A 23036-nucleotide genomic window follows, 5' to 3' on the forward strand; every position below is an offset into this window, starting at 1 on the left:
GTGCTCTCGCAGTCCAGAAAGCCAACAGTATCCCCCTCTGCTCTGCTGTCATGAGACCCCACCTGGAGTACTGTGTTCAGCTCTGGGGTCCTCAGCACAGGAAAGACATGGACGTGTTGGAGTAGGTCCAGAGGAGGGCCACAAAGATCATCAAAGGCCTGGAGCACCTCTCCTGTGAGGAAGGGCTGAGAGTGGAGTTGTTTCACCTGGGGTGGAGAAGGCTCTGGGGAGACTTTATTGCAGCCTTTCAGTACTTAAAAATGGCCTCGTAAGAAAGACAAGGACAGACTTTTTAGTAGGGCCTGTAGTGATAGGACAAGGGGTAATGGTTTTAAACTAAAAGAGGGTAGCTTCAGACTAGGTAAAAGGAAAAAAAATTTTATGATGAGGGTGGTGAAACACTGGAACAGCTTGCCCAGAGAGGGTGTACATGTCCCATTCCTAGAAATGTTCAAGGTCTGGTTGAATGGGGCTCTGAGCAACCTGCTGTAGTTGAAGATGTCCCTGCTCATTGCAGAGGGTTTGGACTAAGTCCCTTCCAACCAAAGCTATTCTATGGTTCTATGACCTCTTTGTTATAGCGTGTCTCAATCAAATATCTATTCTGGCTTCACTCCAGGAGGATTTTAGTTTATTGTTGATGCATCCCCTGCAATCCCTTGCTATATTTTTACAAATTATATAATGCATTTTTTAGTCTACCTTTTCCCTGATGGTCTGTGATGTGATTTGTTTCATCTGTGGTATAACAACCCTAGTTCATCAATGTGGAGTTCTCTCTCATTAAATAAAATACAAGATCAACTGAGAAGTTACCAGTATTACTGGAAACAGGAGACTTCTCACAGTGTCTGCCTATTTTTAGTGCTGATCTGAACCAGTAAGAGCTCTCCAAATCATCAAAACTTTTTTGTTTTTTAAAGCTAATTCGATATTACATCAGTGATATATTTGTTAATATTTTATTTCCTTTTTTAAAGAGTTTAGTCTACATTTGTTAGTTTTTCTAGATGTGTCAGGAAGTGCATATTTCTGTAAATTGTTTAAACCCAGTGATTACAAAACTGGTTTTTTTTCCATTGGTGCAGCTTTTTATTGAAAACTGCAGGTATCTTAAAGTCTATTCTTTTTTTCAGGAATGCATCTTTCAGTGTTCTTCTCCAGGGAGAAGTCTATTTTAGGAAAATACTTTATGTCAAAATGTTTCAACTTTGTACTTCTATTAGTCCTGTCTTGTCTTCAGATTTATGTTACAGTGTTAATTGCAATATTTAATACTGTTTGTATATTCCCAGCTTTTCATTTTTGTACTCAGAAATAGGTCTTGAACTTTATTTGATGGGAAAGTCCAACATTTTGTATTTGCTTTCTAATGTGAAAAAAATCACAGTTTGAAATGCTGGAGTTTCTCGCAGAACAGCAGTTCTTGGTTTTGGGCCAGATCTCTTTAATACCACAATGGGTATCTAGTGCTGAAGTACCCAGCCTTTACTTGCCTCTTGATATCACTGTTGATCAAGTGACAGTCTGCAGATGGTATCATTCTTTTTCTCTCATTCCTACTGTCCATTTTATGTTTGCTTATGACTATTGGAAATTATGGTTTTATCCATTAGCTATAGGGTGAATACCACTGGCCAAACAAAGTAGCAGTATTATTAACAATAATAATTCAGCTGGTGTACATGGTAATAAACACTGCAGAAGGACAGAGTTCTTCAGAGAGACACTATCATCTAGGTATTACTGTTGCACATCTTCAGGACTTTTACGTTTTTGCAGGAAAAATAAGTCAGAACCTGTTTTTATTTTTCTCTAGGAATGTTCAACCTCATTATTTTGGCCAAAAGTGAAATGGCCTGATCGCCCTCTTTAAAATTTAAAATTATTTGAAGTCAAGGCAGACAGCATGATGGTAGATGTAGTCTGGAGTTAGTGATTTGGGACTATGCAGTGTGGAAGGGTCTGACTCAGCTTTATGACTGATCTGAATTTTGCTGTCAGTCATGTTATGTTGCCATTGATTGCATCATTGAGACATTTCAAGACTGTGGGCTATAAGGTTGAGTTAAAAGATGACTGTTAGTATTTGATTACAAAATCTGCCAGTAATGAATGTTAAAAAGGATGGCTCAAAGGTCAGCAGAAATACCTACCAGAGTGAAACAAGCAGATTTTATTCCTTTCAGTGGATTCCTTTGCACAGTGCAGTAAGTAAACTGTACCACTGTTACCTTAACGATAGGCCCTTGTGAGTTGGTTAAAATAACTGTATTAATCCTGCTTATCTTCATGTTAAGTTCTGCTATATTCAGTGTGGAGCTTGGAAGTTAATTTTTCATCCAGTGTTTAAATTGTCAGGATTCTTCTTGGAGCCTTCTTTGCAACTCCCAGTATCACTGGGGAAGATGTTTTATAAAAGCTGTAAGAAGTGAATACGTTCAAACAGAGAGGAGAGTGATCTGTCTAATCTCCATAGCAGAACTGCTGAAAGACTAGCATGAACACTGCACACGTTAAAGCAGACCTATAAAAACAGTGGTTTGGGGTAGAGAGCAGAAAACATAACGCCTTTATCTAAAAACAGCAGGGAATGGTCCGAGCCCGCACAAGCTTTCAGGAGAAGGTGAGACTTAAGAAGTGATAATTAAAAATACAGAGGTTAATGGAAAATAGGGTAAATGTTGATGAAGTTTTGCCAAAGGTGGATGGTGTCAAATGATCTTTTTTTTTTTTTTTCCTGTAACTAATTCTGTGGAGATTTTACAGAAGGAATTTGGGATTTCAGTAATGCAGCTGGTAAAGTGTTAAGTAGGATATTATCAACCAAAATGGAATTTGGGAATTGGAAATGGAGTCGGGACTGGTTGGAAGCACCAGACTGAAGAGAAGGTAATGGCAGCATTCCTCAAAGAGCCTGGTTGTCTTTAGTATTTCCATGAAGGACCTTGGATTCAGTTGTAGGAGACTGCTAATGCAGTTTACTGATAACACAAAGTGGCTATCACTGTAACAGAAGACAGCTGTGGGGCAACATACAGCAAGAATTGGATGCCTGCAGTATTTAGAAATGAGCTGGAATTCAGTGGTATAAAATGCAAGGTCATAATCATGGGAGCATGCTCTGGTAAGGTGGGATCTCATCAGCTGGGGAAGCCAGGCAAGGCAGATGCTGCAGTGTCACCCATGGCTGGCTAAAGCTGAGCCCTCAGCAGAAAGCATCTGGGAAAAAGAGCGGGATCTTCCCGATATGCACCGAGGCGCTTCCAGCATGTGCAGAAGGGTGGCGATATTACTGTCCAGGATAGGGATATTTTTTGCATATACTGTGCAATTCTGATCATCCATGTTCTGGGGAGTAGATTAAAATTGGCACAGATGCAGAGAGGGACCACTAACTAGGATAATCAGGGAATTAATTGGTGAAGACATTGAGAGAGCTTGTCTTGTTTATCCTAGCACAGTGAAGCCTGAGAGGCTATGTGATTACTGTCTGTAAATATCATGGCCAAAAATGCCAGGGAGGGAAAAGAATAGTTTAGGCTAAAGGCTGCTGTTCTCACAAGAGCAACAGTTATACACTGACTAAATACATTTTGGCTGGAAGCAAGAGAAGGGTTCCCTGCCATCAGAGCAGTGAAGTTTTCCAACAGTCGTACAGCTGGAAAAGCGAGAGTGAGAAAGCTGACTGCTTTTAAGATGAGTTCTGTCAGCTTTTGAAAAGATGAACAGAGATCATTAGCAGATTCCTCCCAGGCCCCCTTCCACAGGAGAACGTCATGGCTGCTAACGCACCTTCTTGAAGGCAGCTGTGCACAGTCTTGTCCGTGCCACTTGGTTTGTCACTGGAGGTGGCAGGACAGGACCACGCTGTGCAGCGTTCCTCTCTGCTGGGTTGCTCGCAGGAGCCTCGGCAGCAGTCTGGTCTCAAGGCAAACGAGCAGCCACTGCCCGGGGATGGGGAAGCTGGCACTCTTGCGGTACTTCTTCACAACCCCAGTGGTTACTGAGGAGTCAGAGAAGTCTGTGTTTGGGGGACAAGTCCTCCTGATGTGGGACCATCTTGGCCGGAACATAGCCCGGGAAGCGTGTCTCTCCCAGCTGTAGCCAGAGCAAACATTTTGCACTGTGAAAGATCAGTGGCTATTCCATATCTCCTGGGTGCTCTATTTGGCATAATTATAATTGGTATAATACAAGATTTATCATATGAATGCTTTGGGCTTGTTAGCACTGGGTTGTGAGGAAAACAAGTGGAAGGAATGAGGAACAGCTCAGCAAAGGCTGCTCCTCGTAAATGATTCACAGCAATGCCCAGGATGCTATTTAGGAGGATATTGCCTCTGGGATCCAGCTGATTAACAAAACTGGTTTAGCTGTGTGAGTCCAGAGCTAGAAGCCAGAAAATGTATAAAGGCTAATAATAAGCAGCTTAGTCTCCCTCTCCAGTGAGATGAAGCAGTTGTTGTGGAGGATCTAGTGGGTTGGGTGTGTGATGACCCTAGACCTCCCCCTCACCCCCCAGCCTGGGGTCCAGGCAGGGGGGCTGGGCGGCAAAAACCTAGGTGGCAATGACAGCAGTGTAATAAGGATCCTTAGTGCTGCGTATCTATTTGATACACACCTTGCAAGGGAAATGATAAAACTAGCTTTGCAGATGAAGGCTTGGTGGAGAAAGAGGTAGAGGAAGTTCAGTCCACGCAAAAAGGCAGTTGCTAATATAGTTGAAGGAAATGACAGCAGGAAGCAGAAGAGGCGGTGCCTCAGATGGAGAGAGGTACAGCAGGGAGGAATTTTCATGCTAAACAGAAATTTGCTGGAAAAACAGATTTGTGAGCACCATTGATACTATTTATGAAATTGGGTCAAGCTTGATGACTACTTGTATTTGAGGAAAATATGTAGGAAAACATTTCATCTTGATATTTTCCAGCTTAGTGTTTTGGAAATAATGAAGTGTTCTGACAGTTTCAAAATAACTTGTATTTTAAAATGACACCTAATTTAAAATTATATAAATTTTAAAGGACCAAAAAGTAAGAGAAGAATGTTTAATTGGCTACGTTGAACATTAACTAGACATTTAATTTTTTTAATTAACTGAAAAACTGGATGTTCCTATATAATTTTGCCCCCTACCATCTCATTTTCTGACTTCTTTTAATCACAACATCATTCAAATCAGAGCTGTAACTGTGCCCAATTTCTGTTACTTGGATGTGCAGCCTGAAGCTCTTACTATATTCTCTGCTTCTTCTTGCTGTCCAGATAGCATCAGTGATGAAAAATGACTATTTCCCTGTACCTTTTTTCAAAGGCAATTATTTTTGTTGTAATTTTCCATTTAAACTTTGTTGGGTGGATTGCTTCATTGTAATATGCTTGCTGATGTTTCACAAATGAAGCAGACTTCCACCTTCTCTGAAGAATCCAAAAGTGTTAAATTCCTGGGAATGATGCAAGACCCATCTCTTTACTGCAACTTTCTCTGATTTTAGTATGGTTATTTTTCTTGCATTTTTCAACATTACATTCAATATAAATTATTCCACAGTATGTCTGTCTGAATAATGTGTTGTAGAATATACTGAACAAAGTACTATCACAGAACAGCTGTGTGCACTATCGTATACTTTAGTTGTCTGTTCTCTGCCACTGCAGACTGACTTTATATCTCCATTTGATGGAATAAAAAAATTAGAACCACCTAGAGTGGTTTATCTGAAAGAAAATGGAAATTGCTTTGCTCTGTATTCAATAGCAAAGGATTCAAATATAGGTGACATTTAGTTTAATTTTGAAGCATCTGCAGGAAGAAAACATTAATTTTGCAGGATACGCTATTAGACTGAAAAAAACACCCATATTTTACCTATTTAATTAGGTAATTTAGATTTATTGTAGTACCTATTTCAGTGGAAACTGTGCAAGATGTGTGAAGTTCTGTTACAGGTCACACAGTGGAGTGATAGTGCTGGCAGCCAGAAGTTTCTTAAATAAACTCTGCCTTCCACCTAGCTGTTCTGATTTCCCTGGTAGTGATACCTACATTTTTACTAATTCTTCCAGTTATTCAAAGTGAGATTTTCAGAATCGCTCAGCTAATTCATCTGTGTTCCAAGATTCTGGGCCGAGCCATCAGCAGCAAGTGAAACTGTGAACTGGGGAGTAGCTGGGCAGCTCTGTGCCTGGAGTCCCCTACCAAGCTCCTCAGCAGGAGGAGCTCTTTGAAAGGTCCCAGATGACACATGGTGGCAACCCTTGGAGAAAACGAAGACCTTGGCTGAGTCTGCTGGAGGAAAACTTGGCCGTGAATGGTCTACTACTGGCTACAACATACACCTGTGACAAAGCAGTCCCCACTCTGCAGTTAATTCTGACACCTGATTTGAATGCTTTAATACAGTGGGTTCAAGTGTAATGAGTGTATGAATCAATCATAACTCTTTTTTTAAAGAACTAGAGAATAGGGAGGAAAAAGCCACAAACCTGTAGCTATTCCCTTGATAGGTGACAGATGTTTTCTTATGTAAAGTAGAGGTTTTCTCTGTTTCACAGGCAGTGGAATAAGTTCCAGTTCCCATTTTTATAGTCCATGCTTCTTTTAATTTCTGTGAATTTCTTGGCATTTCTTGAACAGTCAGATTTCTGTGTGGAACTGGGACCAGGACCAGCTGTCTCAAGCAGGTAAGCTATGCCACATGCAGGCACTTGTGTGAATGAGTGTTCAGGCTTATCTCTGTTTGGGCCACAGTAGGTTGAAAGGAATGACATCTGAACAGCACTCGGATCTCTGTTCCCTTCCATTTTTCATAGTTTAAGACTTGTACCACTGTTATGAAAATGGGAGATGTTTCTCCCTGTTGTGGTTTAAACCCCAGCCAGCAACTAAGCAACATGCAGATGCTTGCTCACTCCCCCCCGCCCCCTGCAGTGGGACGGGGGAGAAAATTGGGAAAAGAAGTAGAACTCGTGAGTTGAGGTAAGAACGGTTTAATAGAACAGAAAAGGAGCAGCTAATAATGATAATGGTAACACTAATAAAATTACAGCAGTAATAATAAAAGGATTGGAATGTACAAATGATGCACAGTGCAATTGCTTACCACCCACCGATTGAGACCCAGTTAGTCCCCGAGCGGCGATTCCCCCCACCCCCAATCCCCCCAGTTTATACACTAGATGTGATGTCACACGGTATGGCAACTTTGGGTCAGCTGTCCTGGCTGTGTCCCCTCCCAACTTCTTGTGCCCCTCCAGCCTTCTTGCTGGCTGGGATTAAGAAGCTGAAAAATCCTTGACTTTAGACTAAACATTATTTAGCAACAACTGAAATCATCAGTGTTATCAACATTCTTCTCACACCCTACTCAAAAACATAGCACTATACCAGCTACTAGGAAGACAATTAACCATATCCCAGCTGAAACCAGGACACTCCCCTATCTGATCTTCAAAGAGATAATATTATCATATAATCACAGAATGGTTTGGGTTGGAAGCGACCTTAAAGATCATCTAGTTCCAACGCTCCTGCCATGGTCAGGGACACTTTCCAGTAGACTAGGTCGCTCAAAGCCCCATCCAACCTGGCCTGGAACAATTCCAGGGATGGGGCATCCACAACCTCTCTGTGCAACCTGTTCCAGTGCCTCACCAACCTCACAGTGAAGAATTTACTTCTTCCTTGCATCTAATCTAAATCTGCCCTCTTCTAGTTTAAAGCCTTTACCCCTTGTCCTATCACTACATGCCCTTGTCAAAAGTCCCTCCCCACCTTTCTTGTAGGCCTCCGTTAGGCACTGGAAGGCTGCTGTAAGGTCTCCCTGGAGCCTTCTCTTCTCCAGGCTGAACTACCCCAACTCTCCAGCCTGTCTTCATATGAGAGGTGCTCCAGCCCTCTGATCATCTTCGTGGCCCTCCTGTGAACTTGATCCAACAGGTCCATGTCCTTCTTATGTTGGGGGGCCCCAGAGCTGGATGCAGTACTCCAGGTGGGGTCTCGCAAGAGCAGAGTAGAGGGGCAGAATCACCTCCCTGGACCTGCTGGTCACGCTTCTTCTGATGCAGCCCAGAACACAGTTGGCTTTCTGGGCTGCAGATGCACATTGTCAGGTCATGTTGAGCTTCTTGTCAACCAACACCCCCAAGTCCTTCTCCGCAGGGCTGCTCTTGATCCCTTCAACCCCTAGCCTGTGTTGATACTGGGGGTTGCCCCGACCCAGGTGCAGGACCTTGCACTTGGCCTTGTTGAACTTCATGAACTTTGCACAGGCCCACCTCTCAAGCATGTCAAGGTCCCTCTGGATGGCATCCCATCCCTCAGGTGTGTCAACTGCAACACACAGCTTGGTGTCGTTGCCAGGCTTGCTGAGGATGTACTCAATCCCGCTGCCTGTGTTGCTGACAAAGATGTTAAACAGCGTCAGTCCCAATACCAACTGTGAGGAATGCCACTCGTCGCTGCTCTCCACTTGGACATCAGGCCATTGACCACAGGTCTTTGAGTGCAACCATCTAGCCAATTCCTTATCCACTGAGTGGTCCATCTGTCAAATCCCTGTGTCTGGAATTTAGAGATATCATACTAGACAGTGTCAAATGCTTTGCACAAGTCCAGATTAGAAGAGCAGCTGATGACCTTGTCTGACTTGATCTGCTTGATCACTGCAAAAAGCCAGCCTCTGAACACAGGCATCCTCATGGCAGGCAGTAGTTTTCCTGTTAATCCATGGACTATCATGTATTTGTCCATAGTAGCATAACTACATGTGTTATAAGGCCTTCTTCAGTCATGATGTAAAAGCTAAATGCCTCACTTTGTGTGGTAGCAGTTGACAGTTTTAGCTCTGGCATTGCCCTCTTTAATTCCCTACTACATTGACCAAGAGAGTAGCCAAAATACTAGAGTTGCCTCATTAATGAGATCTTTTATATTACAGGGACAGCTGAGTCCTTTTGCAGCTGTCTGCATTCCTAATGCTATTAGTTAATGCCCTAGGTGCAATGGCTAAAAACACTGAATCGGGGAAAAATAGGATGTTGAACATTAATCACCTCCAGAGCCACCATTTGCTGGTATTAAATATTCCATTGCATTTTTGTACAGGCATAGAGGAGTAGGTTCAATAAACTCAGCTGAAATGTTCTTTGAAGGGAGGACAGGAATGGCCCTTTTGAGCTCATTTCTGCTTCCCCTTAAAAATGAAACCCAGAAAGCCAACAACAGCTCAAGAGGACGGCGAAGACATCTGGCCCCTGGTGACTCTGCAGGGTACAGCACTATGATAATTATGTTAAAATATTCATCTGACCCTAGCACGGTAGTCTGTGTCATCTGATTAGATGCATTTCCAAACTGTGTAAAGCAATTGGAGATGACTGAATTATAGATAACCACTTCAGAAGAATAAATCCAGGGCTGTTGGACCTTAATGTAGGTAGTTCTTGCAACATGACAGCTCATGGGCAGTGTAAAGTCCATTCAGGATTCGGGGAAAGGAATTCCCCCCTGTGTGCCTTAGAGACTATTAATAATAAAATTTCACCCGAAGTTGCCCAAATTTTCCTATTCTAGTCAGTCTGGCCTTGGTAATGCCAATTTTGTGGCCACGCTACTGCTGCCTAGAGAGGATCTAAGGGGTAAGGAAGTAAATCTAAGGAGTTCCTTCCCAGCCCCTTCATGCCGAGCTCGTGTAAATCTCTATGCTTCAGTTCATTTGTTCCTTGGTTGTGTTGATCCAACAATTTGGGAGGTCCTGTTGTAAATCAAATCTCATCAGTGAACAGGGCCATTTGGGACAGAGGGAGAGCAAAAATGGTCGATTTGTTTCTGTTAATCCAGACTATTTTCATGTGCTGTTTTTTATTTTGTCCCTACAGGTCTATTAGCACAACTGAGAGAATGGTAAATTTTGATCGGGGAGCTGAAACAAACAGCTGGCATGTGAAAGAAAAGGACCTTTTAAACTAGTTTTGCCACAGAGAAAATTATGGTAGAATGATGTACTGTGGAATGGTGCCTAAGGTTCATGTTCTGCAGGGAAGCTTATTTACTGATGAACAGTAAATCTTTAGCAGGATCAGAGTGAGGACATGGTGACCACTCTTGAGCAGCGCACCTTATTGCCATTATTTTTGGTGTCATCTGTTTGTGGGTACTCCAGTTGAAACTAATGAAGATGTATAAGGGTATTTACATAGGAATGCTCTGAATACTGAGGAAGGTTGTGATATCTCCATCACTGGGGCTTGTAAGTTATAATTAAACTGAACATTTACCAGGAGTGGTTTGTATTGTTGATCTTTGTGTAGCTGATGCTGCCCAGGATGGGCTGGGTGAACTTGAATGATTTTTCAAGGTTCTTTCCAGTCGTGCTTTTTATGATTCAGTGACACACGAGACATCCACTGCTCCCACTGGAGCGATGAATTCTCAGCATCCTTGAAAAGCCAAAGTCAGTGTGTGCTGAACTATGGCTGCAGAATTAATCAGTGTGCTTGTAAGTGTGGGTAGAATTGAATGGAGGGGGGGAATGTTAAAGAGTACAGAGTTTCAGATTCAGGCTTGTGTGAGTACATTGTCCTGCAGAGATATGCTATTTTTCTTGAACAGTAACACCTATTTGCAAAAGGCTGCAGGGAGGCAGTGTGTGTACTTTGCTGGAGATGGAAGAAATATCACATGTCACTTTGCCCTGAGCAAGTGGACTTGCTTCAGTTCTCGCTGGTGTTACTGGTAATGGGCACTGAATGCTCGGCAGCATTGCACTCTGTAAATGAGACCAGTTTCTCACTCTGGATTCGGTTGTACTGGCTCCCTGCACTCCAGAAGAAAACCTGTTCTCTGCCTTTAGTGATCAAACTCTCACTGAACAGTGAACAGCCCTTTTGTTTTGCATTCACGAAGTTGCTTTTCCTCCTCCTCTCCCTTGAAAGCTCTGCAGAGAGGAACGGCTGTTTCGCCACGGGAAGTCCTGTCTTAGAGCGCTGCTGTCATTAGACTTCTGTCACGTTGTCAGGCTTTGATGACTCAGGCATTAAAAAAAAAAAAACACCACCCCTCTTTCTGAACTAAAATAGCCTAAGAGCAAATTTTTTAAAGCAAATTTTAATGCAATTAGTTAGGTCATATTTTCTTTCTGAAAGCTTGTAATGAGACTCACAGTTTTGCTGCTTGAACTGAACCTACTTGGATGTTTAATTATTATTTTTTAAACACAAATCAATACCATTGGAGTCTGCTTGAGATCTTTGATAGATTACAAAAAAAAGAGGTCTTGTATATTCAATAGCTTTGAAAAGGGCCATGCATGTTTTGTAGTTCAGGGCAGTGTTTCTTAGCTGAGTTCTTTAATGCATCAGAAAATGGTTCCTGAAAGAAGTGAAAAACTTGAAATCTGCACGCATTTCTGTTTATACAAGCAAGCAAACAGAACAGGGAAAATAGGGGTAATAAAACAACTGTCAAAGCTGAGACTTTTAGGTTTTACTGGGTTGTAAATGAAAATAGCTGTAGCCATGCTATATGAGAAAGTACACGGCTTCTCAACCAAAAAAGTGTGGAAACGGTGATGTAGGGCATGTTTACATGCATGATGTAAGCCATCCTGATACCCAAGCCATGCCCAAATGACAAGTACCTCTGATTGACCTAATGAGGTGCCATCTAGAGATAAAAGCTAGTCTCAGAAGACATATAGCCACATCAAATATCTCTGCATTGCACTGTGTTGGTCTAGTGTAGGTAGGTCCCTACTGTCTAGATCTCCTCCACTCTCCCCCTTATCACGGAGACTTTTTGGCAAGTCTGAGAGCCCTACGGGAGGCTGCTGGGTAGCATGGGTGGCGGGGTGCAGTGGAGTTGGGCTGGGATGGGACCATAGCCCTTCCCACAAGGTCCTTCCACCTCGCAGCTGGTGACATCGCTTTCATCCCCCTGCTTTCGTCCTCCTGGATGTGAGGGGCAGCAGTCTGGTACCTCCTAGTTCCCAGGCAGTGCATATAAACGATCCATTCTACATACTCCTTCAGGACAGAAGATTGTTCACCAAGATTACTGATCCCAATCTGTAGTCAAGCCCAGGTAACATGCCGTTCCCCTCCTTCCCCGACACTGCTCAAGCCCCCCAGTCCTGTGGCTTTCCCCTCCCTGCCCTGCTCATGCTGCTAGCCCTCCCCTCCTGCCGGGGACGTGGCAAAAGGAGACAACTTCAGATCCTGGTTTGTAGGGCAGTACTGCACTGGCCTGGCGGCGTCAGACCTGGCCAGCCCTGACCCAGGTCAGTGGAGCTGCAGCGGGGTGAAAACAGTGCCTTAGGTAGTGGGGGTGAGAGGAGGAGACTCCTCTTTCTCCCCATGCAGGTTTTGCTGACGAGCACACCTTCTCTCTTCCCTGGCTCTAGGCTAAGGCAAGCAGCACTCTTCTGTGTGTGTGTGGCTCAGTGTTACATGGTGGCTTTTGCAACCCTTAGGAGTTAGAAGTGATTCTTTCCAAGAACCGGGATTGTGGCCGCAGGGCTGGACTGCGCAGCTGTGGGACGCAGCCGACTTCAGTAAGTTTAAGGGCTGACAGCATTCTGTGTCTGTCAGCTTTCCCAGGTGCCTGGCTCTTTGTAGCACATTAATGTAGGACTTTTCATCTTGTTTGCCCTTCAGAACATTTACTCACAGCACTGAAACCTCACATCTCTGAGGCCAGTAGTACTCCTGATCAACTCATCCAGCTTTCACTGCATCATTTACAGCGGAGGCAGCTGAGGCACAGGAGGGCTGGAAGACTTGAGGTTGCCCTCAGGAGAGCAAGAGCCTGTCCTGCATGCAGTTTCAATAGTGGCATTGCTGTCATAATTACCAGCATGACAGTGTGTTATTAGGAAAACTCACTACACTAGCACAACGCAGTTGTGGATGTAGTTACAGTGTGACTACACCACTGTAGTTAGTGGGGTAACAGCAGAGATTATAACCTTGAGTATCTACAGGCATGGCCCATACTCACATGGCTGGGCTGTCCACAGCCCTTGCAGGGTTGGGACCTGAACCATTGGTGCCAGAGCTTTGGTGAGACCCTTAAGCATGGACATCAACATCTTCCATAGGAGGGGCAGGACCTGCCTAACACAGGGACGGTGATGCTATTAGGGTTTGCAAGCTGAGAAGCTTGCTTATGCTCATGTGCAAAATTGTTTCTTATCAACATTGCAAGAATATCTACAAAGACCATGGTATGTACTGGGTTTCTGTGAGCACAGTCATGTAGGTGGCTGCCACACAGCATGGTTTGTGTTCCTCTGACTAAAACCCTTAATGAGAACAATTACTAGTTTGAGGCATGCAGAGACTGGAAATTACAAGGAAGCGTGAGCAAGGTTTGTGCTGCTATCACAAAGGCACCCTGAGAAATGTTAAAGCAGGCTTATTCTAATAATTATTGTGAGCATGTGAAATATTTGTACTGAAACTGAGCAACATGTGGTTTCTTAACAGTCATTGATGTAATGCACTTCCAGGATGCTACTATGGGAGGAAGATGATCTGTATGGGCTTTTTCCATGAATTTCTATCATAAGCAGAGTTGTATAGCCTAGATCAAATCTTTAAAGTCAGTGGGATCTTTTGTTCAGGTATTTTTTTTACAGGATTGTGTTCTTTGCCTTTGCTATGCAAATAAACTTTTTGTTGGATAATATGAGTCACTTTTTTACTTATCTTCGAATGCTCTCTAGTCTCATGAACAAAAGGTTCCTGTGACTTTATCTAACAGTTTGCATATGGGCAAAAGCTCTTGCAACTGTGTCCTGTGTGAAATATCAGTAAAATATAAATAACCTTTTTAACTACCAAGCCTAACTGGAGATGAAATGGCAGGGCAAACTGAATTTAAGGAGGCATGACTACCTGTTAAGGGCTGGCTTAATAAGAACACAGTAGGAAAAAGGAATTTCAGTCTATATGGCTAGGTGTATAGACAGCAAACTCTATGGTCTGCAGACAGAATTACATCAGAATCAGCCTCAGAACAAATAAAGGACACCAAAAGAAATTATTTATGCCTCAAAGGTGCATAAAATACCAAGGGTATCAACTTACGCAGAAGGAAGGAAGAAAAAAATCTGTGCCTGCCTACAATCAATCAGTTCACCTTTAAACCTGAAACTCTTTGAGCTTAAACAGGGTGATATTAAAGACAAAGGCAACATACTGCCATCTTAGAAGTTCAGCCTTGTGTCTTTGTCCAGTGTTCAGCAGTATCTCTTGCACGTGAAGATGCAGTGGAGTTTTCAACTGCTCTGAGCTGCTTTTTATCACCTTGGTGGTCCATGCTGTTCTGCTGAGATCTGACCTGGTTCTGGTTGCTCACAGATCTTTTTGAACAGTCCAGGCATTGCTGGATATTTAACACCTGACCTGTGCCTGTTACAGTTACACAGAGTGCAGCTTTTCAGGATTACATAAACTTAAATCTAAAGATGCTGGCTAGTTTCTTATATAGCAGAGTGCTTAAGTTCAGTTTTATGACCTGGTATGCATACATACACATGCTTCAGTAATATTGAATCAATGAGTGAAATAAAATGTGTTTCTGCTCTTAAACGTGGATCTTTCTTAAGGTAGATTTAAGCTGAAGCAAAACCTTGGTGTTTTGCATTCTCCTCTAAAATCATAGAGGGGGCTAATTATAACTGCTTGGGTTTTTTCTGTACTAAGTTGTTTTAAAAAATGACTGATTCTGGTGGCCACTGACAAGTACAATCTGTGTCTGCTACTAGTTCTCTTTTCTTTGGATGTGTTTTCTTAAAGCTTTTCGGAGCAGATTTAGGTTCAGCATATTCAGCTTGTTTTAAATTCCTGTCTGACCAACGTTTCATATGTACCTTGCCTCTGCGAAAAAGGCTGTACAACATGCTGGCTGAGGGGGAATCACAGATTTATGGATTTCAGAGCAAAGGAAGAACAAATGTTCACCTACACTGACTGCAGCCCTGCCCAGTCCATAGGTTCTTTTATTTAACTCAGCAGCTTGAGGTTGACCGAGAGTGTATTTTTGGAATGACATCCAGGCTTGATTTAAGACTCCAAGTGCTGCAGAGTTTGTCACGGTCGTTGGGAGTTTGTTTCAATGGTCAATTACCCTTTCTCTCAAAAATACCCTTCCTCTGAAAAATCTGTGCCTTATTTTTTTCGAGCTCTGTTAACTTCTGTCTTCTGAAAACTGGATCTTGCTGCTTGACTTCCTCAGCAGGACTGGGGAGCTCTTTATTTTCCCACAGATATTTCTTGTGATCATTAGTTTATATTCTCATGAGATCAGAAAAATTTCCTTATACTCACAAACCCAGTTAGGCAGACATCTTTTACACCTCAGTATTCCTGTGCTTAGGGTCTGACATAATAAAAATATACCATGTTAGAAAAGAGTCAATATGACTGTGGTGCTTTTTATTTCAGTTACTAACCACTGGTTTATGATTAAATATAATTCATGGCTAGGATATTAATACTGGGAAAGAAAGGATATTTGGTAAATGCTGTACTTCTACTGTAGAAATCATGGTTGCTGCAGCGTCCCCCGAAATATTAGTTTTGGTATTTCCTTGAATGTGTCAAGCATGCTTTGCAAATGGCTTGAGTTCTCCATTAATTTTTTTTCCATAAACAGTTCCCATGGAGTCATAAGGCCAAATCATAGCGGAAAGGTATCTGGTCCATGCCCTTGCCCCTAGGCAAGATCAATAATTACTGTGAGCCTGTATGATCTTCCTTTCATTCTTTTCTACTGAGAAGTTGAAATGCAATCAACATACTATTTGCATAGAAAATGAAAATTATAAAAAGAAGCGTTTTCAAAAAGCCTGAGCACTAACCTGTGTCCTTTCCTACATGGTTCCCTTAGAAAGCTAGTAAGATCAATAGGAGTCATTGTTGGTAAATCCTCCCTCAATTCATTTGTCTCACTGCTTTATAAGTAATTATTGTTCCTGTTTTCTCCTTAGGGCTCTTCCTGCAATGATGCAGTGGGTCCGAACTCAGAAACCAGGAGAAAGTGGTGTGAATATTATCACTGCAGATTTTGTAGAACTTGGTGACTTTATCAGCACAGTCATAAAGCTCAACTATGCCCTGGATGAAGGTGAAGATGACACTACTTGATAGTACTATAATATGTGTGTTGCTGTGTTATTTAGAATTGAAAAAAAAAGATTGCATTTTAAAAGATTTATCTTGTAAAACACTAATCTTCCTATAACACACTGAGGTGTTTAGGGCTTTAGTGGGTGGGTGTAGGGGAAATGTTTTAATCAATTATGATCATTTTTTTACATTTGTGTTTCATGTGAAGAGCAAAACTAAACATGTTTACAATGTTTGATAAAAGAAGGCCATTTAAATGTTTTCCATGAGGTACCAAATGCGATTCATGTCTCTTCTATGGTTATGAACAGTGCCAATAAATTTGCTGCTTTTGGAGCAATGGGATGTATATTGCCCTCTGCCTGCCCACAGCAGGATTCCCAACAGTGTGAGCATTGAAGCGGGAGACTGAGGACAGTATATCTGACCTGAAAATTTTAAGCTGTTACACTTCATCTATTAGGTGGTTTAACTGATTTTATTTATCAGTGAGCTACAGGTTTAAATGTCTTTGTGAAGTAAATTCAAACCCATGCCTCTAACACACGCATAATCAGTGGACAGTAAACATGATGTATTACGTAGCTTGCACAGAGCACAGATTAAATCCTGCTTGCTTTTCATTCTCAAAATGGGGTTTTCCTATGTCTCTGCCCCAGGTCAAGTCAGCAGATACGTGATGCTGGCCTAACTCTGTGCTAGGAACTGCCATTGTGAATTTTCCCTGGTTCTAGAAGGAACAAAGTTAGGCCAGCTTGGAGCACTACTTCCTCCCAGGATTAATTTTATGTAAGACCCTGACCCATCGCCCACTAAATGTAATAGGAAAATTTCCTATGTTTATCATGGAGCTGGCATAGATCAGTAACTTTGTGTACTGTAAGGCGGGCAGGATTTTGTCCCATACTGGAAATCTACTTTCTGCAGGACTAAAACTGAACTTAATAAGTGCAGTCGAAGCTTCTCTTTAAGGCAGCTACGAACACAATACTTCTCTGCTGATTACAAAAAACATCAGTGCCAGTTTCATCAGTGAAAAATTGCTGTACTAAAGAGTGTAGTTCAATTTCTAGCTAATAACAATACTTTATAGTCCTTAAATTGTTTGTGTGATATAATACTGCATAACACAAGATTGGAAGTCTACTTAATGGTACTGTTCTAGCAGCAGAATCGCTGATCATCCTACTTTTAATGAAACATACATAAAACTCAAATGTATGGAAAACTTAGTGATTTATAAAATGAGAGCATTGCCACTGTTATGACACCTAACTGGATACAATCCAATCAGTCATATCTCCTGGACACACCAGTGCACAGGCACACAACTTTGGAAGGCAAAACACTGCAATTGTGCAAAACAATAGATGCTATAATGTCTTACAAGGAAAATGCTCTTTGAAATATTGCAGGGCTTTATGGGATAAGATTAAGGGCAAGTTTCCACTGATACTACCAGAACTTTTGGTTGAGTGAGAACAGAGAATGGCTATTTTCTGTCAAATGATAAGGAATACCATCCACCGTCAGAGTTTAGAAAAACAAAAAATGGTCGTATCAAACTGGTAGGTTACAGGAGGGGTTATAGGGTTTTTGTTGTTGTTTTTAGTTTAGGAAGAAGTGGAATAAAATGAACACTTGCTGCTATTTTGTACTGAGAGGGTGCCTTGGAAAAAGTCTGTGTGTGTGTGTGTGTACTATAAAGAAACATTTAAGTGTATTGTAGTATAATGACACATTTATATGTATGTATATGACACAAAGACATCCATGCACACATGCATAGTGATATTTGGGGTTCTGGACAGACGTATTATAAATTTGGTTGAAAAAAACTGTGCAGCTGTTACAAAGTTATGATGCCTCCTTCAGTAGCAGTTTTTTCTGTATAGGTTAGGACTGTAAGACTCATCCCCAGTGTAATCTGTGACCTAAGCCAGTTAGGTTTTTTACAGTATTAAAACTTTACCTGAACTGCCTCAAAAATTTACCAAGAGTCACAGCCCGTCTTTGCATTGAACGACGGGTAGGACTCTAGTGCTTTCACCCACAACTAAACAAGATACGGGGTGGTTTGATGCACTTTGTTTGCATTTTCCACAGGCTCTCCAAGCAAAATTCATGCAACAGACACATAAAATGAAACATGAGCATTTATGGTTTTTTGAACCCACCCTATGTGAGTGTCCCACATAGAAACATAAAAATGTTGGCTTTTGTATTGGCGATGTGGTGTGAAATGCTCTTTCCATTTTTCTGTTTAGCTGGATTTGTTTGCTTCCAGACTCTTCTTGTCACCCTTCAGCTGCTTAAGTATAGTCAAAAGAGTTAACCTATCCTTGTAATATAGTAAAGTAATCTGAATCCTTAGATGGAGCAAAAACTAGCTTTCTTTTTTCGGATTCTGACTGAAATTCTGTTGAATCCGAGAGCATCAACAGCACCGAGTTCCTCCTGGGACCCCCCAGCTCAAACACACACCAGGCACACTGAGCTTTTCGCTTACACAGAGATGTACTCAAGGCAAATGTTCTGCTGTATTTAAGAAAAGTGTGTGTGTGTGTGTGTGCGCGCGCGCGCGCGCCTGTATATATGAATAAATATAGAGCTATCTTGAGCTTGTTAGTGTTATTATGAAATGTTCGCTTAGCATCAGTTTTATTCTAATTGTCATTGGGGTGCTGGAAAATAAAAGTAAAGCAAAAAAAAATAATTCTCTAACAAGAAGGATAATAGCCAAATCATATCGTTTCTTCATTAATGGGGAAAAAAATCTTAGCAAAATACTATATTTTGATCAGAAAAATCATGTTTTCATTTAGCTGTCGATCTCCTTTCTGTTGGAGAACCACAGCACATTATGTTGGGGACAGGTAAACAACTTGCCTTAATCACTAAAACAAAAAGGTGTGTGAGGGGCATACTGTCTGTGCTTTTCTGGTAATTTCATCTGCAAGGCCCCAAAACTGTAAGTCCTTGATAGGGATGCACTCCCTGTTGATACTGTTTGGGAGATCTTGCCAGAAAAGAACAAGCCAGAAGGGACTATGCAGCACAACTGGACCATTCAAGAGCCCTGTTTTGCCACCCATATGCAGCTAAAACTCTCTTTGATTTCGATCAGAAATGTGCTTGCAGGGTTGGGTCAGATGAGTTGTTCTGACCTGATTCATTTGGGAGGTTTCTACACATGTATTATGAGGAATCTTGCATGGGAAATTAGATGACTGTAATCAGCCCATCAGAGGAAAAATACTTGTCTACACTATGGATCTTCATAAGCATCTGTTTACTCAAACTGTCATGTCATTCTCCACTAAAACATTTTTTTTCTTCCTGTACTTATCTTCCTCCTCACTATGTTCATTGTATACACATCAAGTAGTATTTTCTGACATTTTCACGTGATTACTTGATTCTTTCTTTTCAGTCATACTTGAAAAATTGTGACTGCGCTGCACAACACAAGCAGTGTCTCAGCTAGTGTAAACCTACCTAGCTCCATTTTTCAGTTTACACAAGCTGAGATGTCTTTGTTTGGTATTGATCCTACCTGCAGTGATTTGGACCAAACAGCAGCTGGTCCTGGGGTCTGATTCCTGCCTTGTGTGGAGATGGGTAAGATCAGAATCAGACCACAGGAGCTTAGATTTAAAATCAGTGGGTTATTTGCATTCCTTTGCTTTTGGTTACATTACTGGTTTTCTAGGTCCTGCCATTTCAAGCTGTTTTTTTAAACATACACTTGTGTGTATACATATGAATATGTGCATGAGAGAGAATGTATGATCCTGTATGCTGGGCTAAGTCTTTCTGTCATACTGATACAAATCTAGACCATTTCTACTAACGTCAAAGTAATTACTAAACCTTTACCTTGGCATGAGGGGGAGCAGATAGTCAGTGTATTGCAAAGGAAATTTAAAATCATGGAGCTTAACTCCACAATATCAAAAAAGTGGAGTGTCCTGAAAACACAGCTCCAGTGCTGTTAATCCTGAATATAGTATATGGAGCACTAGTCATTAGCAACTGAGTAGGCTGTTTGGTGACTTCAGGAGTTCAGGTAACACCATTTTAAACTTCTAAACTCCTTTTCAGTGAAGTAAAAGCTAATAGCGTATATGATGTATTTGCCATATCTCAGTGGTAGCTTCTGTGTTACATACAATGTTGTTCTGAATTGTGTATGTTTACCCAATGATGAGGTTAAAATATTCTGTATAGTATGTGCAATGTATTGATTACAAGTATGTTGGAGTTCAGTGATCTGTTTAGTTTTTACTGTGCTGCTGTTTTGTAGGTATGTGTGTGTATGGGAGTATGGATTGTCTACAGTGTACAAGGAAATATAATTAATCCTAAAGGAAAAGGGCAGTTATGTAACCTGCCTTAATGCATTCACATAATATTTTTTAAATCCCATAATTATCAGTTCTAATTTCAAATGTTAACAAGGATTGTCCATAGGGCTGACTCCCTCACTTTTCGGCTCTAAGGAGTTAAGCTTGAAGTTACTTGGAGCTCACTTACATATTGGTAAATAAAGAATAGGATGTTCACCTGATCTACTACCTTGATTGTACAAGGTGGCAAGGATGTGGTTTCCAGTGTGATACAGGTCAAATCACTTACATGCACATACAGCTCCTGCTGATGCCAGCAGGAATTGTGGACAATTGAATTGTCTAAAATTCATCTGGAATACAATCATGATAGGAGGGTGGTGATACCCTGGCTTTGGGGAAGTGCCTGGATGCTATGCAATACTGCTCATGTCCCGTGCTGGAACATAGCTGTAAATTTGCAGGAGGAGCTTTGAACTCTGCTCCAGTCTAGGTTGGACTGTAAAATTCTTATGTAAAACTGATAAATGTCAAAGGCTGAGCAGCCTGGCCTGGCCTGCCCACGTACAGCATTCTGCTTCCAGGAGCCATGGCAGCTTAATTAAAAAAGGTATAATAATTTCCCAGTGTCTTGCAGGACCTAGTGCTCTACTTAGGAATCGCTACATTGCCCACAGGTATGACCCCTCTAGCATTCCCACAGCCAGGTCTAGGTCTCCCTTCACGGTTTCTGGCTGAGATGCCTCCTGCCTGATGCCACGGGTAATGCTGAAAGATGTACTGAACTCGGAGAGGGTCCGCCTCATGCCTGACCAGTTGGACAGGAGTAGGCAGGGCATGCCTGCCTTATGGTACGTTTGGTGTGATGTCACCTTCAGTTAGACACACCTGAACAGTGTCTGAGGGAGGGCAGAAGTCTCATTTCAGGCCCTCTTCTGTTATCTTTCTCCAGTTAATATGCAGCACCTTCCCACTCTTCTCTTTTGCCTCTGCTCAGTGCTCCTTATCTCACCTTCTGCATATGCATCCCTTTAACTGCCAGCTGTGAGCAACACTGCTCAGAATGAGTATTACATATTTGTCATCCTCAGTACACTATAGCAATCCACAAGTTCTTATAAGATGTTAAGTACGGTGCTAAAAGATGGTGGTGTCCCACATCTGATGTTCCAGGATGGTTTATCTCCACGCTCCACGTTATGTACACATGTCCTCTTATGTTGGCCTGACCTTGGCTGATGAGCATTCAGTTATAAATTTTCTCCCTCCCAATTAAAAACAGATTGGATGATACGCCAGTGAGTATGTCCTGAGATGGAGGTACACTTAGGCTTTTTTTTCCATAGTGAGATGATACATACTAGTCTCTTCCCTCAGCTCTGGGTCCTACAAAAGTCAATTTGATAGGGAGAGATTCCTCGAGTAGCTGAAATCAGTTTTGCTGTGAAGCTGGGATCCTTAAAGCAGAATCCTGGGTTTATGTGTAATTGCTATTATTGAAAATAAAAATACATAGTTAAAAATATAATTTCAAAAAGAAAAAAAGAAGAAATATCTGGGCTTGCCAGGACAGTTGTTACGTTTTTGACTGCCTCAGTCATCAGTAGCTTTAGGATCATGTAGGTGATGATTAGAATGTTATTGCCACACTGCCTCCTGACACTGTTCAGGGTCTCTGTACAGAAGCCTTATTATTCCCAATGAGCATTAATGCATTTGAATGACTTTCCTCCTTTTGGTGGGAGGGAGAATTGTGTAACACTGAGGACATGGAGCTCCCTGTGTGTTGTGCCCACAAAGGTTCACAGAGCTGCACCTTCTCTTTTTAGGATCTATTCAATGGTACTTTAATAAATGTTGTGTAAAAAATGCCTACAGTTCTGTATAGCAAATGTGAATTTTTATGACAAGAATGTGTATTTAATGTAAAAAAAGTAATATAAAATCCAGTTTCTTTGTACCCAGTGAAACATCTAATAAAGCTCTGGTATCGTTCGTTTATGGCTTCATTGCTGCATTCAAGCCTTTACATGTAGGAGGCTTCTTAAACACAGTTTTGTGATATGGGGTGGAGTCAGATGTTAGACCCAAGCTGTGCTGTTATGTTAGGAGGCGTGGGCTGGCCCGTGAGGGCATTGCAGCGGGAGTACCATTTCCACATGGTTATTGTGGGGCCCTTGAATACCGCAGGACGGTGTGATGTGTTCGTGCTGCTAGGGTCACAGCAGGCTCTTGGCGTCCTCTTTCCCTGGCACGGCCCTCCAGCCCCAATTTGCCTCAAGCACCAAAGTGTACGACCCAGCTCAGCAGCCTGCACGAGCCCATGCTGATACTCTTGCCATTGGTGGTATCTTGTAAGAAGGAGGGAGGTGGAAAGCGGGGTCTAGACCTCTGAAATCTTAAGTCTGTCCCACTGCTCCCCCGGGCCCTGCAGCTCACGTGGGCATGGTGAGGAGTGCCCACCACCGATGCAAACTCGGCTTGCCGGCAGGTCCTGGTGGAGCAGACCAGCCAGTGCCTCAAGCCTGGCTCCAGGACATGCCCGCCAGCAGG

At 42.1% G+C, this 23036-nt stretch overlaps 1 protein-coding gene across 1 annotated transcript in view; it reads left to right on the forward strand.

Moving 5' to 3' along the window:
- Positions 1 to 22412, forward strand: part of PLCXD3 (phosphatidylinositol specific phospholipase C X domain containing 3) — an 86027-nt gene extending 63615 nt beyond the window's left edge. The window contains exon 3 of the mRNA XM_049794799.1: positions 15996 to 22412. Within this exon, the coding sequence (XP_049650756.1) occupies positions 15996 to 16152 (157 nt within the window). The 3' untranslated portion in view covers positions 16153 to 22412. The remainder of the gene's footprint in view (positions 1 to 15995) is intronic.
- The last annotated feature ends 624 nt before the right edge of the window (positions 22413 to 23036 follow it).

The sequence above is a fragment of the Accipiter gentilis genome, chromosome Z (genome assembly GCF_929443795.1).
Source record: "Accipiter gentilis chromosome Z, bAccGen1.1, whole genome shotgun sequence".
NCBI lineage: Eukaryota > Metazoa > Chordata > Aves > Accipitriformes > Accipitridae > Astur > Astur gentilis.